The sequence below is a fragment of the Gouania willdenowi genome, chromosome 8 (assembly GCF_900634775.1).
Source record: "Gouania willdenowi chromosome 8, fGouWil2.1, whole genome shotgun sequence".
Classification (NCBI taxonomy): Eukaryota; Metazoa; Chordata; class Actinopteri; order Blenniiformes; family Gobiesocidae; genus Gouania; species Gouania willdenowi.
Genome location: NC_041051.1, coordinates 471,080 through 485,086, shown reverse-complemented (window position 1 = coordinate 485,086; position 14,007 = coordinate 471,080). Strand labels below are relative to the sequence as shown.

Genomic DNA, 14,007 nt, shown 5'->3' with positions numbered 1-14,007 from the left:
GGTGGGATACCACAGCTGGTGTCGATTCAGCTTTTTAGAAAAAAATGACACGGGATGCTCGACACCTTCACCGTCATCTTGCAGGAGTACGGCCCCCACGCCCGAATCACAGGTGTCCACAGCAACCTTAAAGGGTCTTTCAAAAGAAGGAGCCGCAAGTACGGGTGCGTTGACAAGCAGTGTCTTAGTCTGGTCAAAAGCAAATTGGCAAGCCTGAGTCCAACAAAAGTCAACTTTTGGACTGAGAAGGTCAGTTAAAGGAGCCGCCACTACAGAAAAGTTTTTACAAAAACCACGGTAATAACCGATCATGGCCAAGTAGCGACGGAGCTCCGTACGATTTACAGGCGGTGGGATTGCTGAAATAGCTTCAACTTTAGCCTGAACTGATCGCACCTGACCTCCACCCACTTGTTTCCCGTAAGTAAGTGACAGTTGCTTTGCCAAACTCACATTTAGAGAGGTTCACAGTGAGGTTGGACTCCCGCAGCCGCTGGAAGACTCTACCCAGATGCTCCAAATGCTCCCCCCAGGATGACGAGCAAACAACAACATCATCCAGGTAGGTTTCACAAAAAGGCAAGCCAGATAAAACGACATTCATCAGCCTTTGGAAAGTAGCGGGTGCGTTGCACATGCCAAAAGCCATCACATTGTATTGAAGGAAATCGTCGGGTGTGACAAATGCAGATATCTCCTTGGCGTGTTCTGTCAGGCAAACCTCCCAGTAGCCTTTCAACAAATCAAGCTTACTGACGTACTCTGCTGCGCCCACGTGATCCACGCAATCCTCCATCCTCGGCAACGGATAACAATCCGGCCTAGTCACCCCATTCACCTTCCTAAAATCAGTGCAAAAACGGTCTTCACCATTGGCTTTTACTGTCAACAGGCACGAACTCCACGCACTACTACTATTCTCAGCTATGCAGTGTAGTACCATGTAGTCAACCTGTTTTTTTAGACGAGAGCGTTTTTCAGGATTGACACGGTAAGGATGCTGTTTAATGGGCTTAGCATCACCCACATCGATATCGTGGTAGAGCACGTGCGTCTTAGAGGGAACATCCCCGAACAGTGAATCATATGATTTAATTAATTCAAACAGACCACGATGCTCCGACTCAGAAAGCAACATTGGCAAATTCTGCAACACCACTGAGTTGGCAAACCGTCCCTGAGTCAGCGCCACAGACAAACCATCCTCCTCCGGAGGTGCTGAAACAGATGCCTCCTGTCCACCTGTCACCAAGCTCACACGCTCTTCAGCACTTTCAGCACCACCGGTAACGGACAGCTCTGCACGTTCCACAACCTCACCGATAGCAGACACAACTGGCTCGCCATGCTCAAAATACGGTTTCAACATATTAACATGGCACAGCCGCGTCGAACGGCGACGGTCCGGCGTGATAACTAAATAGTCCCTTTCACCTACTTTGTTTTTAATAAGGTACGGACCAGCATATCGTGCCTGTAAACTAGAGCCAGGGATTGGTAGTAACACCAATACTTTTTCACCCGGTTTAAATTCTCTCATTTTATCCCGTCTTTCAAACAAAGACTTCATACTTGCCTGTGCAACCTTGAGATTTTCCCTGGCTATCTCACATGCACGGCGCAGTCTATGTCTAAACCGACAGACATAATCCAACAGGTTGGTCTCTGTTTCTGCCCTCACCCACTTTTCTTTCAGCAGTTTTAAGGGGCCCCGAACATTGTGTGCAAAAACTAGCTCTGCTGGACTAAAACCCAGAGACTCCTGGACCACCTCCCGTATGGCAAACATTTGCAAATGCACCCCCTCAACCCAGTCATTCTTAAACTCCAGACAGTAAGTGCGAAGCATTGTTTTAAGCGTCTGGTGGAAACGTTCTAACGCTCCTTGACTTTCGGGGTGAAATGAGCTTGAGTGGTAGTGCTGGATATTAAGTTGCTTTAGGACCTGGGCCTCCTGAAAACCAACCGAAAATGAAAACAGGACAGCCGGTCCCATCAGAAACAAACAAAACATACCTAAACCCCAAAAAGAGAAGCGCAGGTGGAGGAGCAGGAACAGACCTCCACCCAGCTCCGCGTCCGCAGGTAAATGAGCGAGAGAGAGCGAACACTCCAGGCCCAGCCTATTTATAGGCGGAGCCGTAGGCTTTTCAAGCGCCTGAAACAAAAAATCCCCATATTGGAAAACAGTATAAAAATAAAGAAGAGGTAATTTAATCACAACCAAAAACTACCTTATAACCAAGAAATAAAAAGAACAATGTCTTAAAGTCATATAAATGTATAATATAATAAACACAAAGAAACTTGCAAATACCTAACAGGGGGTTTATCAGGCGTTGGGGGGTTTATCAGGTGTTGTTAGGGGTTTTATCAGGTGTTGTTAGGGGGTTTATCAGGCGTTAGGGGGGTTTATCAGGTGTTGTTAGGGGGTTTTATCAGGTGTTGAAAAACCTGAACTGTAAAAAGGAAGGCTGCTGCTGACTCAGGGATAATGTAGATGAAAGAGGATATGAAAATTGAGGAGTTTTATTACTAAATACAGTAGATGTCGGGTCATGAGTGGCTGGTGTTCCACCATTTGTTCATCTTTAAAATGTGCACTATACAGTTTGTGAGGAGTGGGATTTGTTTACATTTGAAGTACTGCTTAGTACTGATTACTTCTATTCTTTCTAACTTCAAACAGTGTTCTAGGGATCTGTTTATTAAGTTATGAGAATATATCCATATTACACCTTTTAGGTATTATTACAACATTGTTTTTAAATTAAACTAGTACAGTACCCGTCAGAAGTATGCATTCATGTGGGAGCATAAGGGGTATAATTGCGGGTCCAATTTTCCTGGTTTAATTCTATAGGACATGTGCATGACTTCATCATCACTTTTATAATTTTTTGTTTGGTGTATTTTCCTGTAACATATGTTTTTTGAAGTCGTGTATTTTTGTATCTTTCTGTTGTGTTTTTGTGCATTTGTATAAATATTGTTTTGTTGCCATTGTAGTGTGATTCAGAAGTCATTTTGTGTATTTTTTGTGTAAATATTTAGTTTTATGTATTTTTAGTATAAATATTTAGTTTTATGTATTTTTAAGATAAATATTTAGTTTTATGTATTTTTAGTATAAATATTTAGTTTTGTGTATTTTGAGCCATTTTCATTTTTTGTTGTATTTTTCTGTAATGTATGTTTTTTAAGTCATCGTTATGTCTATTTTTTTTTTTATCTTTCTGTTGTCTTTTTGTGAAATTTTTGTAAAATGATTGTTTTTTGTTGCCATTGTAGTGTGATTCTGGAGTCATTTTGTGTATTTTAGCTTGTTTTTTTGTTGTAGTTTTGTGCATTTCTGTTATCATTTTAGTGTATTTTTGTATTAGTATTTAATTTAGTGTATTTTGAGTCATTTTCATATTTTTGTTGTCGTTTGGTGTATTTTTCTGTAATATATGTTTTTTCTCTCACACACGCGCTGCAGAGAAATGTGTAGCTTTCAACACAGCAGCCATTGCCGTCAATCACTTCCTGGTGAGGTCCGTCTGGTCTAAATAGCGTACGGTCAAACTAACGTTTTGAAATGACATCATCACCAAATAAGGAACAGTAAAAATATATCTTTCATCAAAAGAGAAGTCCACAGGAGTGAGATCAGGGCCACACTCAGCTGGAACGCACCGTAAGAGAGCTGTTCAGTGCCCGTCAGAAGTATGTATTCATATAGTGGGAGGAGCTTCAGTAGAGTTAATTATGTCCAAATGAGTATGTGTTTGAAGGTTGTATGTACATAGAGGTGTACATACTCTGTACTCTGTAGTGTTATTAAGGGGTTTATTTATGGGTGCAAAATAAAACAGTGTGTGATTTATCTGGTTTAATTCTATGGGACATGAACATGATAAATGTGTTTGTTGGTTTTTTTAACTCACTTTTACATTTTTTTGTTTGGTGTATTTTTCTGTAATGTATGTTTTTTGGAGTCAATATGTGTATTTGTGTATCGTTCTGTTGTCATTTCATGTTTTTTTTTGTATAAATATTTAGTTTTGTGTATTTGAGTCATTTTCATATTTTTGGTGTATTTTTCTGTAATGTATGTTTTTTGGAGTCATGTATATTTTTTATACTTTTAGTTGTTTCAGTACTCATTTAGTATTAGTATATTTAAATAAATAAATACCGTGAAATGTTTGAGACGCTGATAACCAAACTCCATAGACATTGTAGCACCAATCAGAAAAACAGCTAAACTGCACAAAACAAAACGTAAAGCTCCAAACTACATGAGTGAGTAAGTAAATTAAAGTATTATGTAGAATTCGGCTGTCTTTTTAAAAGAAAACTAAAATCATTTTTTACCTTTGAACCGAGGTCAGAGCTTAGCTTCCATGCACAGCATGACACAGAATCTGCAGTTTTCAAGATGGAGAATTGAACAGGTTGAGGTCAATATCGACTCTAGTGAAACAGCGCGTTACTGAACAACAGTTATATGGTTTATACAATGGGAAACTTGTCTGTAAAAGACTCACCAGTGGCTGATGGTTTTAAATGATCTATTCAGAGAGCTCCATGTTTGAGACGCTAACGATAGCATGGCACAGGAGGAAGTGGCGTCTGCCGTGGCTCACACACACGAACATCAGTGACTCACATCAGGCCCAATAAGTGAGACTTAAGAGCTTTGCTAGTTTATCAGTGTAAACACAGCTGCTCAGACGCTCCTCTCCCTCTCTGGTAAAAAAAACTATCTTCTTCTCTCTCACTCGTGTTTACAGTCCATGTCTGCTTGGCTGTGTACACTTTTGACCTCACACCCTGAGGTCAAAAGTTGAATAGGTTTCATTTCGGGGCCGTCCAGAAGTGAAATAATATTAATAAACATTTTGAAATGACCAAATTACTCCAAAATAACAGATACACACACTCGGGGTATTTGGAACCCGTTGACCGAGTTTCAGGTCCAACTCGCACCGTGTCGGGGAAATATTTGACGCACGCACGCACGCAAACGCTTTAATAATCTACTAGTCATGCTGGTGCTGATCTAAAAAGTTCATTTAAAGCCATGAATGTGACCTAATAAAGACTCAGTTATTTTTACAGAAGTCTTTTCTGATTAGTGACAGTATCTACGGTTATTTACTAAATAAAATCCTCAAAAAGTCAGAAAATAGTTTTTTTTATTAATATCTTTGCTGTAGTGAATAGAGGGAGACATAATAAAGACTGTCAGTTGTTTTCAGGCTATTACAGTAACTGTTAAAGAAGTCATTGCTCTATTATTCTCTTTTTAATGATTATTTACAAATAAAAATGATAGAAAACTGTATTTTCTCACCATCTCATCTGTAGCAGTTACAGAGGGACTTAATAATGATGGTCTGCTGTTTTCACTGTAGTACAATGATATGTGAATAAGTTCATGATAAATAGTAATGTCAAAAATGACACTGAAGAAGGTTTTTGGTTTAAATATGTTTGGTGTATCCTGGGTTCTAGCCCTGGGGTGGACACCTGGTCCTTTCTGTGTGGAGTTTGCATGTTCTCCCCGTGCTGCGTGGGTTTCCTCCGGGTACTCCGGCTTCCTCCCACAATCCAAAAACATGACTGTAAGGTTGATGGAGTCTCTAAATGGCCCATAGGAGTGAATGAGAGTGAGTGGTTGTCTGTCTGTGTCGCCCTGTGATGGACTGGTGCCCTGTCCAGGGTGTACCCCCGCCCAGCGCCCAATGAGAGCCGGCACCGGCAGACCCCCGTGACCCTGATAAATGGGAATTAGCGGGTTTGAATATAGATGGATGGATGTTTGGTGCAGTAGATGGAGACCTACTACAGACTGTCAGTTGTTTACAGGATACGAGAAGATGTTTTCACTAAGTTGTTATTTAATGCAATGCCATCTTTTGTTTTAATCATTAAAAATGAATAAACAGTACTTTTTATGACTATCTCTTCTGTTGTACTTAGAGGTGAAAATATTAACGATTGCCTGTGGTTTTCAGAGTTCTAGTGATTTATGAAGACGTTACTGCTACGTATAGAAATTAGCCTTTGGCTACTGTCTGGCGTGTTTACATTAATATACATTCCATGTTTGTTCTTTAACATGCACTGTCATAATCAAATACATTTCATGACAGTCCATCCATCCATCCATCTTCTCCCGCTTAGCCGTTTCCGGGTCGCGGGGGCAGCATCCTCAGTAGGGAGGCCCAGACTTCCCTCTCCCCGGCCACTTCCTCCAGCTCGTCCGGGGGGACCCCGAGACGTTCCCAGGCCAGCCGAGAGACATAGTCTCTCCAGCGTGTCCTGGGTCTTCCCCGGGGCCTCCTTCCGGAGGGACGTGCCCTGAACGCCGCACTAGGGAGGCGTTCAGGGGGCATCCTAATTAGGTGCCCGAGCCACCTCATCTGGCTCTTCTCGATGCGGAGGAGCAGCGACTCTACTTTGAGCCCCTCCCGAATGACTGAGCTTCTCACCCTATCTCTAAGGGAGAGCCCAGCCACCCTACGGAGGAAACTCATTTCGGCCGCTTGTACCCGTGATCTTGTTCTTTCGGTCATGACCCAAAGTTCATGACCATAGGTGCTGACAGTATTAAAGGTAATTAATGAATGTTTATCTAAATGTAGAAAGTCACGTTTAATATATATATATATATATATATATATATATATATATATTAAAAAGGGCAGACCCAACAAAGACTGTCAGTTGTTTAAAGGTTATTACAGTTATTTAAGAAGAAGTTATACAACTTTTCGCAGTGACATCATCATCCGGAACATTTGCCTTAGCAACACCTTCCGCCATTTTAAGAGGGGTTTACATTTGCCTGACAACCGCTATTTACACTATTTACCACGAACAACATGAAGGTTTTACTCAATGTTGTACGAATATTTCAGCAGATTAGAGTCAGATTAGAGTCAGATTAGAGTCAGATTAGAGTCAGATTAGAGCCAAAGGCCAAGCACTGATATGAAGGAGAGTTACATCTGGTTGGTTTAGAATCATGTCCATACCAAACACCTCAAGATTCATGACAAAACGACGAGACATGGCCAGATGTCCTGCTTTATGAGTAGCTCATTAACAGCCCAGAGGTTTATTCCATAAAGCGTGTTATGTTCAAACTCTGAGTATCTCATTCCTGAACGTGAGGTATGTTCTTCTCTGAGTATGTTACCATGGCAACATTGTCCGTTAACTCAACCTGGTCACTGACAGGTTTTATCAAAGAAACCCTGGGTTTCTACCTGGCTCCGCCCACCTGAACACTTTAATGAACCTTAACACTTTTCTCTGAAACACATTAGTGACATCACACACCACAGACGTGTTCACATCATTACTAATGTTGTGTTGATTTATGTTATTTTTAATCAAACAGTAATTTTCTTTCTAACATTGTAGATGTAGATCATTAAGTGAAACACACTGAGAGGTTGATCTACATTAAAACATCTACTGACGTCTGTAGTAAAGTTCACTGAATACAAACCTGTAGATAATATAAAGGAGGAGATGATCATTTAAATTAATACACTTTTAAGGCTTGATTATTGTTTTATATTATTATACAGTTAAATCTGTAGATCATACATCTATGAAGTTATGATGTCACAGTGAAGTGTGATGCTGCTCTTGGACGTGATGGGTCACAGGTTCACGTCCCACTTCAGTGTTTTTTTATGACACATTTTAGGACGTATAGATGTCTCTGGTGATAATTTTACGTTAAAATCAATATAAATGATTAGATATGAAGCATCAGTCACTGTGTTTATATCCAGTGTAACAGGAGGACTCTCTATGCAGACATCCTATGATGCTGACACGTCTCCTCAGACACATTTTATTATTATTATTCACCACTCGTCACGTCACTGAAACAATAAAGTGATGAAGTGATCATAAAGTGTTATTAATTACAGGTGATTTAATCACTATAATCACTGAAGACTGAACACACCTTTAGAACAGGATCATATTCATCAAACACAGGCTTATTTCACCCATTACGGTGAATAAATCACTATTTTCCAGGTGGTTGTCATGGCAACTCGAGTCATCTTTGATCCATTGATGATGGCTTTTTGTCGCGCGTGCACGTCAGTAACCCAAGGTTTACATACTCAGGGTTTATTAACCCACTTCATACCAGCTGTAATGGAATCAGATACACAGAGTTTACCATGGAGGGTATGTTGACCTAGAGTTTATGGATAGACTCAGAGTTTGTTAAACCTCCTTTATGGAACACACCTCAGATGTCTACACAATGGAGAAGATGAGGACTTACAAAAGCTTGGATGTATATATTTTCTTTAAGGTCGACTCATGTATGTGTTTTTGTGTCTATATAGGCCTGTGTCATCTAGGAATGTGTGATATTTTATTATTTATGATTTATCATCAAAAACATTCTCACCAGTAACAATATGTCATCCCACGATATAAAGAATAGAATAGAATAGAATAGTCTTTTATTGTCACGGTACTTGGTGGTACGGTGAATTTTGAGAGATGCTCACATAGAGCTACAGTACACCACAGAGCATAGAATTAAAAGACAGGAGGGAAAAAAAACAACAACAAGGCATTGAATATGTACAAAGATGATAAAAAAAACGAACGTACGGCATAAAAATTTTAAAACGAGACATCGGTGAGTACTTTACAGAATAAGTTACAGTTTAAAGTGCTGTAGTGTTTAGTGCTAAAGCGTGTGTGTGTGTGTGTGGGGGGGGGGTTTATGGGAGATTGTTCCTGAAAGAGTGTGTGTGTGTGTATCCATGGGTGTTTGCAGTCCGTATGGCCCAGGGGAAGAAGCTGTTTGTCAGTCTGCATGTGTGGGATTTTGTTGACCTGTAGCGTCTTCCAGAGGGCAGCAGGTCGAACAGGGGGTGAGCAGGGTGTGAGGGGTCTCCTGTGATGGCCTTGGTTCTCCTGAGGCAGCAGGATGTGGCGATGTTTTCTAGGCTGGGCAGAGGGCAGCCGATGATTTTTTGGGCAGTGTTTATGACCCTCTGCACCGCCTTCCTGTCCTTGACTGTTGAGCCTGCGTACCACACACCCAGACAGTATGTCAGCACACTCTCCACAGAGGAGTGATAAAAGGCCAACAGCAGCTTCGTGTCCAGATGGTTCTTCCTGAGGACACGCAGGAAGTGTAGCCGCTGCTGAGCCTTCTTGACTAGGGCCCTAATGTTCTCAGTCCAGGAGTGGTCAGCAGAGATGTGGGTGCCCAGAAACCTGAAGGTGGTGACAGTCTCCACCTGTTCTCCATTTATGAGGAGGGGGGTGTGGTCCTGTCTGATCTTCCTGAAGTCCATGATCAGTTCTTTTGTTTTCTGGATATTCAGGGTCAGGTTGTTTGCAGAGCACCAGTGTGATGGTTCCTCTACCTCGGCCCTGTACGCTGTCTCATCCTCGCCTCGGATGAGTCCCACCACAGTGGTGTCGTCCGCATATTTAATAATGCGGTTGGTTGGGTGAGTTGAAGAGCAGTCATAGGTGTACAGGGCGTACAGTAGAGGGCTCAAGAACCAGTGCTGAGTGTGATGGTGGAGGAGTGGTGGGGGCCGAGTCTGACAGACTGTGGGCGGCTCGTCAGAAAGTTTTTAATCCAGTTGCAGGTGGGGAGAGGTATCTGTAATTTCAACAGTTTGGTGATTAGGATGTCCGGAATGATTGTGTTGAACGCTGAGCTGTAGTCCACGAAAAGCATCCTCACATAGCTCTTCTTGTTCTCCAGATGACTCAGCGCTGTGTGAAGTGTGATGGCGATGGCGTCCTCTGTGGATCGGTTTGCCCTGTAGGCAAACTGGTGTGGATCGAAGGTGGGAGGGAGGCAGTCTCTGATGTGCTGAGAAACTGACCGCTCCATGCACTTCATGATTACAGACGTCAGAGCGATCGGTCTGTAATCGTTTAGGCTGTCTATGGCAGGTTTTTTGGGGATGGGGACGATGGTGGAGGCCTTCAGACATGTGGGGACGGTGGCATGTGTCAGGGAGAGGTTGAAGAGTGTGGTGAGGATCCCTGTCAGTTGGTCTGCACATGCTTTAATCACAGCCCCTGGGATGCCGTCAGGACCAGCAGCTTTTCTGGGGTTCACTGCTCTTAAGTTTTTCCTCACCTCATGCTCCTGGAGAGAGAGAGGTGGGGTGCTGGAACCAGGAGGGGGCAGTGACTGCAGGTGTGTGGTGGTGGTCTCGAACCGGGCAAAGAAGCTGTTCAGCTCCTCTGTCAGTGTGCTGCTGCGGCTGGAGGATGTGGGAGGGGGGTTTCCTTTATAGTTGGTTAGGGCCTGGATGCCCCTCCACATCTGGGGCGGGTTGTTGTCTGTCAGGTATCCCTCTATTTTATTCTTGTAGGAGACCTTGGCCTGTTTGATAAATGATAAATTCATATGTCTGAAATGACTGAGAACCATTTGTTCCTCCGTTTAACCAAGAACGTCCATAAAAACATGTTCCAGGAACCAAAACTGTTCCTGTTTGTTGTCAACTTATTATTCTCTGGAGCAGAACGTTGTTTACAGAAGCTCTGAGGTGAACCACCACCACCACCACCTCACACACCACCGTCTGTGTGTGTGTGTGAGGTGGTTGTCATGACTACCTAAAGCTACTGTGCTGTGATACATCATGAACCACTACTGGGTTAAAACCACATAAACATCAACAAAGTGAACCAATCCTAGTTCCTCCATCAGATCCACCTAAAGTTCTACAAACACAGGGACAGAGATGAACCTGTAGCAACCATTATGAACTGGAAACTCTACTAAAGCTAACTATGCTAAGCTAACACACAGAGCTAATGCTAACCTCTCCATATAAGGAATAATAGACCAAATAAAAAGAACACGTCTAACTGTCATAAAACCACAGAGAACCATAGATTAGTTTATGTCAGATTTAACACTTTATGGAAGAATAAAAACTAAACATGTCACATGTTGTGTGAAATAAATATTAATGTCACTATTCACTATTTTTAATGATATTTCACATGTTCACAGACAAAGCTGGTCCCATTAGACTAATGTAACTATTGATATTATTACACATAAATATACTGAATGATTACATCATCAGATTGATCTGGTTTAATTATAGGAAATCATATTTATTTATTAATCATAACTTTATGTAACTCATCAGATAAATGAAACATGATTCATCAGCAGTAAAAACATTAATGGAGTTATTTTTGCTTTTCATGTGTTTTTTTTTAGAAAATAATTTTATTTTAAGTGATGAAATAAATGAATTACATACAATAACACTAATAAAGTGATCCATATGCATAAATATATTCTATAAAATATCAGCTCATGAACTATGAGTCAGCAGATATTGTAGACTTTTTTAATGTGTCTAATGTTGATGTATTAACATTTATTTGTGTTTGTAAAGACCCTGGTATACTTTAAGTTGTTATTTATTTATAGTTTTTATTTATCGTGATTTTTATCATTATCGTGACAAATACCAGAATTTATCAGGATAATTTTGTTTTGTCAATATCGCCCATCCCTAATGTCATCATGACATAGGGATCTGCTTCTCTCGTCTCCTTTTTCAGCATGTAAAAAAAAAACAAAAAAAATAGAATAACAAAACTTCTGTGAATGTAACCATGTCTGAAATAAACTGAATAAATAAATAAAATTAAAAAAAATAATTGGCTTGTTGTGCAATGTGGCTATGCTAAGCTAGCGCCGCTAATAATATAATAATAATAATAATAATAATAATAATAATAATAATAATAATACAGCCTAATTAAAACAAATGTGTATATGAAGCACATTTGTTTATTTAATATACTTACAGTTCATATACTAGTCAACACATTGCATATTTACTGTTAATTTCACGTTGCTTGTCTTCAAGTTAGACATACTAGCCATAAACATTTCAGTCATTACTGAATAAATTTCAATTTAAATGTAGAATAATTGATAATGTCATAAAATCAGTCAGGCAGAAATTAGATCCCCTAAATACACAACCTACCGTTAACGTAATGTCTACTGTAAACAATCGACCACTTTGATGTTAAGCTCCATGTAGTTCTATCTACGTTTGTTCACCTCAGTGATTGGATCCATCATTTCTGTTTCTGCTCTTTTTCTGTCGTTATTCTGTAAAAGTTTATCTTTACCTTCAGCCAGGCGTGGTTATGACAGTTAAATACTACGCAGGATTTGGTCATTATACGATAAAAATCAGCATGACTGCAAAATCTCCACCGTGATATCAGCGGTAAATAGCGGTTGTCAGGCAAATATTTACCCCTCTTAAAATGGCAGCGCTTTGCTAAGTGTTGACGCTTCCTTTGGGGGTGTGACTCTGTAGACTCGGGATGTAACGATTAATCGTAAGGCAGTTAAAAATCGATTCATAGGTATCACGGTTCATATCGATACCCTGAAAATTGAATCGCAAAACTTTTTTTAAACAGCAGAGGGCGCTATATATTTATCCTTCTCTTGTCCAGAAGCGTAGGTGGCGGGCGGAATCGCCTTCTACTCTTAAACATGTTCATAAATGATTCTTTAGCCCTGAAAAAATATCTGTAATATTACGTGAATATCTATAAAAGTCAGATTTTTCTATTAGCTCTGTCTGCTAGCATAGCATCTCTTCTTCACTGCAATAATATCTGCATGGCAACCAACCACTGGGTTACCAGCGCCCTCTGCTGGTTCAAACAAATATCTGATGTAAATACAGTACAATGACTGTTTTTTTTTTTTTTTTAAAGTCCAATTGTTAAGGCACAAAATACATTTTCAGTTGCACTTTTTAAAAGAAAAAGAACTATTAATATTATGTAGTTTTGCATTGTTTACTACAGAACCAGAATTTAAATTAATAGGCTTCTTCTTCATTTGTTTTATTCCTTTATTTATTTCATTCAAGATTTATCTTTAGTTAAATTGCATTGTTTTGAATAGTTTATCAAGGGATTCTTTTGACAATGAAAAATAAAAGGAAAATAGTACAATATTCTAAAAAAGGAATATTTTTCAGTCATAATTTGTCTACAGTCCCATTTTGGAAAATAAATCCTGAGAGAATCGTATCGTGAACCCAGAATCGTATCGGTAGTTGAGTGAATGGTTCCATCTCTAGTGTAGATTGTAGACGGTCCCTGCCCACTCCTTAGCTCATTAACATAAAGTGTGTTTTTCTGTAGTTTGTTCTCTGTGTTCCACTGAGTACACACAGGTTGTTCCACCTTTACATCGTCACATATTGATAGAGAAATGTGAGTGTGAATGAAGTGGGTCACCAGTTAAACTAGTCTCCAGTGTGTGTGTAACAGCGGATGAATGTGGTGAGTGAGTGAGTGAATGAATGGAAACACACGGAGTGTTCTAACCTCTTCCTTCACAGAGCACACATCTGAAAACTCCTCCGTTTCTTCTTCTCCGCTTTTCTCCATCTTTGGAGCAAACATTCCGTCCCACACATGGTCGGGATGACGAAGCTCCTCCAGCACAGCTTTCCTCCTGCAGCCTTCATCATCATCATCATCACTGTCCGTCTCACTCATACTCAGTTTCACTTCCCTCCATAATATTTGTTCCTTTTCCTCTTCTTCTTCTAGTTTAACGGTAGTCATCATCCAGCTCTGTCCGTCCTCCATTTCACTGCTTTGTTCCTGACTCTAGCTGGTTGCCAGATACAACCGACGATTCCCTGCATGAAATATGTTGAATATCCACAGAAACGCCCCAAAAACCATCCGTTCATCATCCAAATAAAACATAAATATCATCTTTAACCAACGTTAAACTGTTTGTTCACTAAGTTAGTTATTTTATAATCTCACAATCAGCGGGAAAATACTCAACCTGGCAACAACTCAACTGTTGCGCTGACGTCACAATCAACTTTTACAAACTTTATTGACAAACCAGTCATAATAAATGTGTTTAATGGTGATTTAAGAGTGAATAAAGTAGTTACAGTCTGAATG

At 40.3% G+C, this 14,007-nt stretch overlaps 1 protein-coding gene across 1 annotated transcript; it reads right to left on the bottom strand.

Annotated features, from left to right (window-relative positions):
* Positions 1-8,630: 8,630 nt before the first annotated feature.
* LOC114468574 (uncharacterized) lies at positions 8,631-13,721 on the bottom strand. Its single transcript, XM_028455550.1, has 2 exons — positions 13,408-13,721; positions 8,631-10,396 (listed from the first exon to the last, which is right to left on the bottom strand). The coding sequence occupies exons 1-2, from the start codon at positions 13,672-13,674 to the stop codon at positions 9,548-9,550; spliced, it is 1,116 nt and encodes a 371-aa protein (XP_028311351.1). The 5' UTR covers positions 13,675-13,721; the 3' UTR covers positions 8,631-9,547.
* Positions 13,722-14,007: the final 286 nt, after the last annotated feature.

Excerpts from the sequence above, each read along its gene's own strand:
- LOC114468574 (XM_028455550.1), bottom strand. The coding sequence starts at position 13,674 with ATGGAGGACGGACAGAGCTGGATGATGACTACCGTTAAACTAGAAGAA. Across the intron at positions 10,397-13,407 it reads TGTGCTCTGTGAAGGAAGAG|GCCAAGGTCTCCTACAAGAA; the intron begins GTTAGAACACTC and ends TTTATCAAACAG.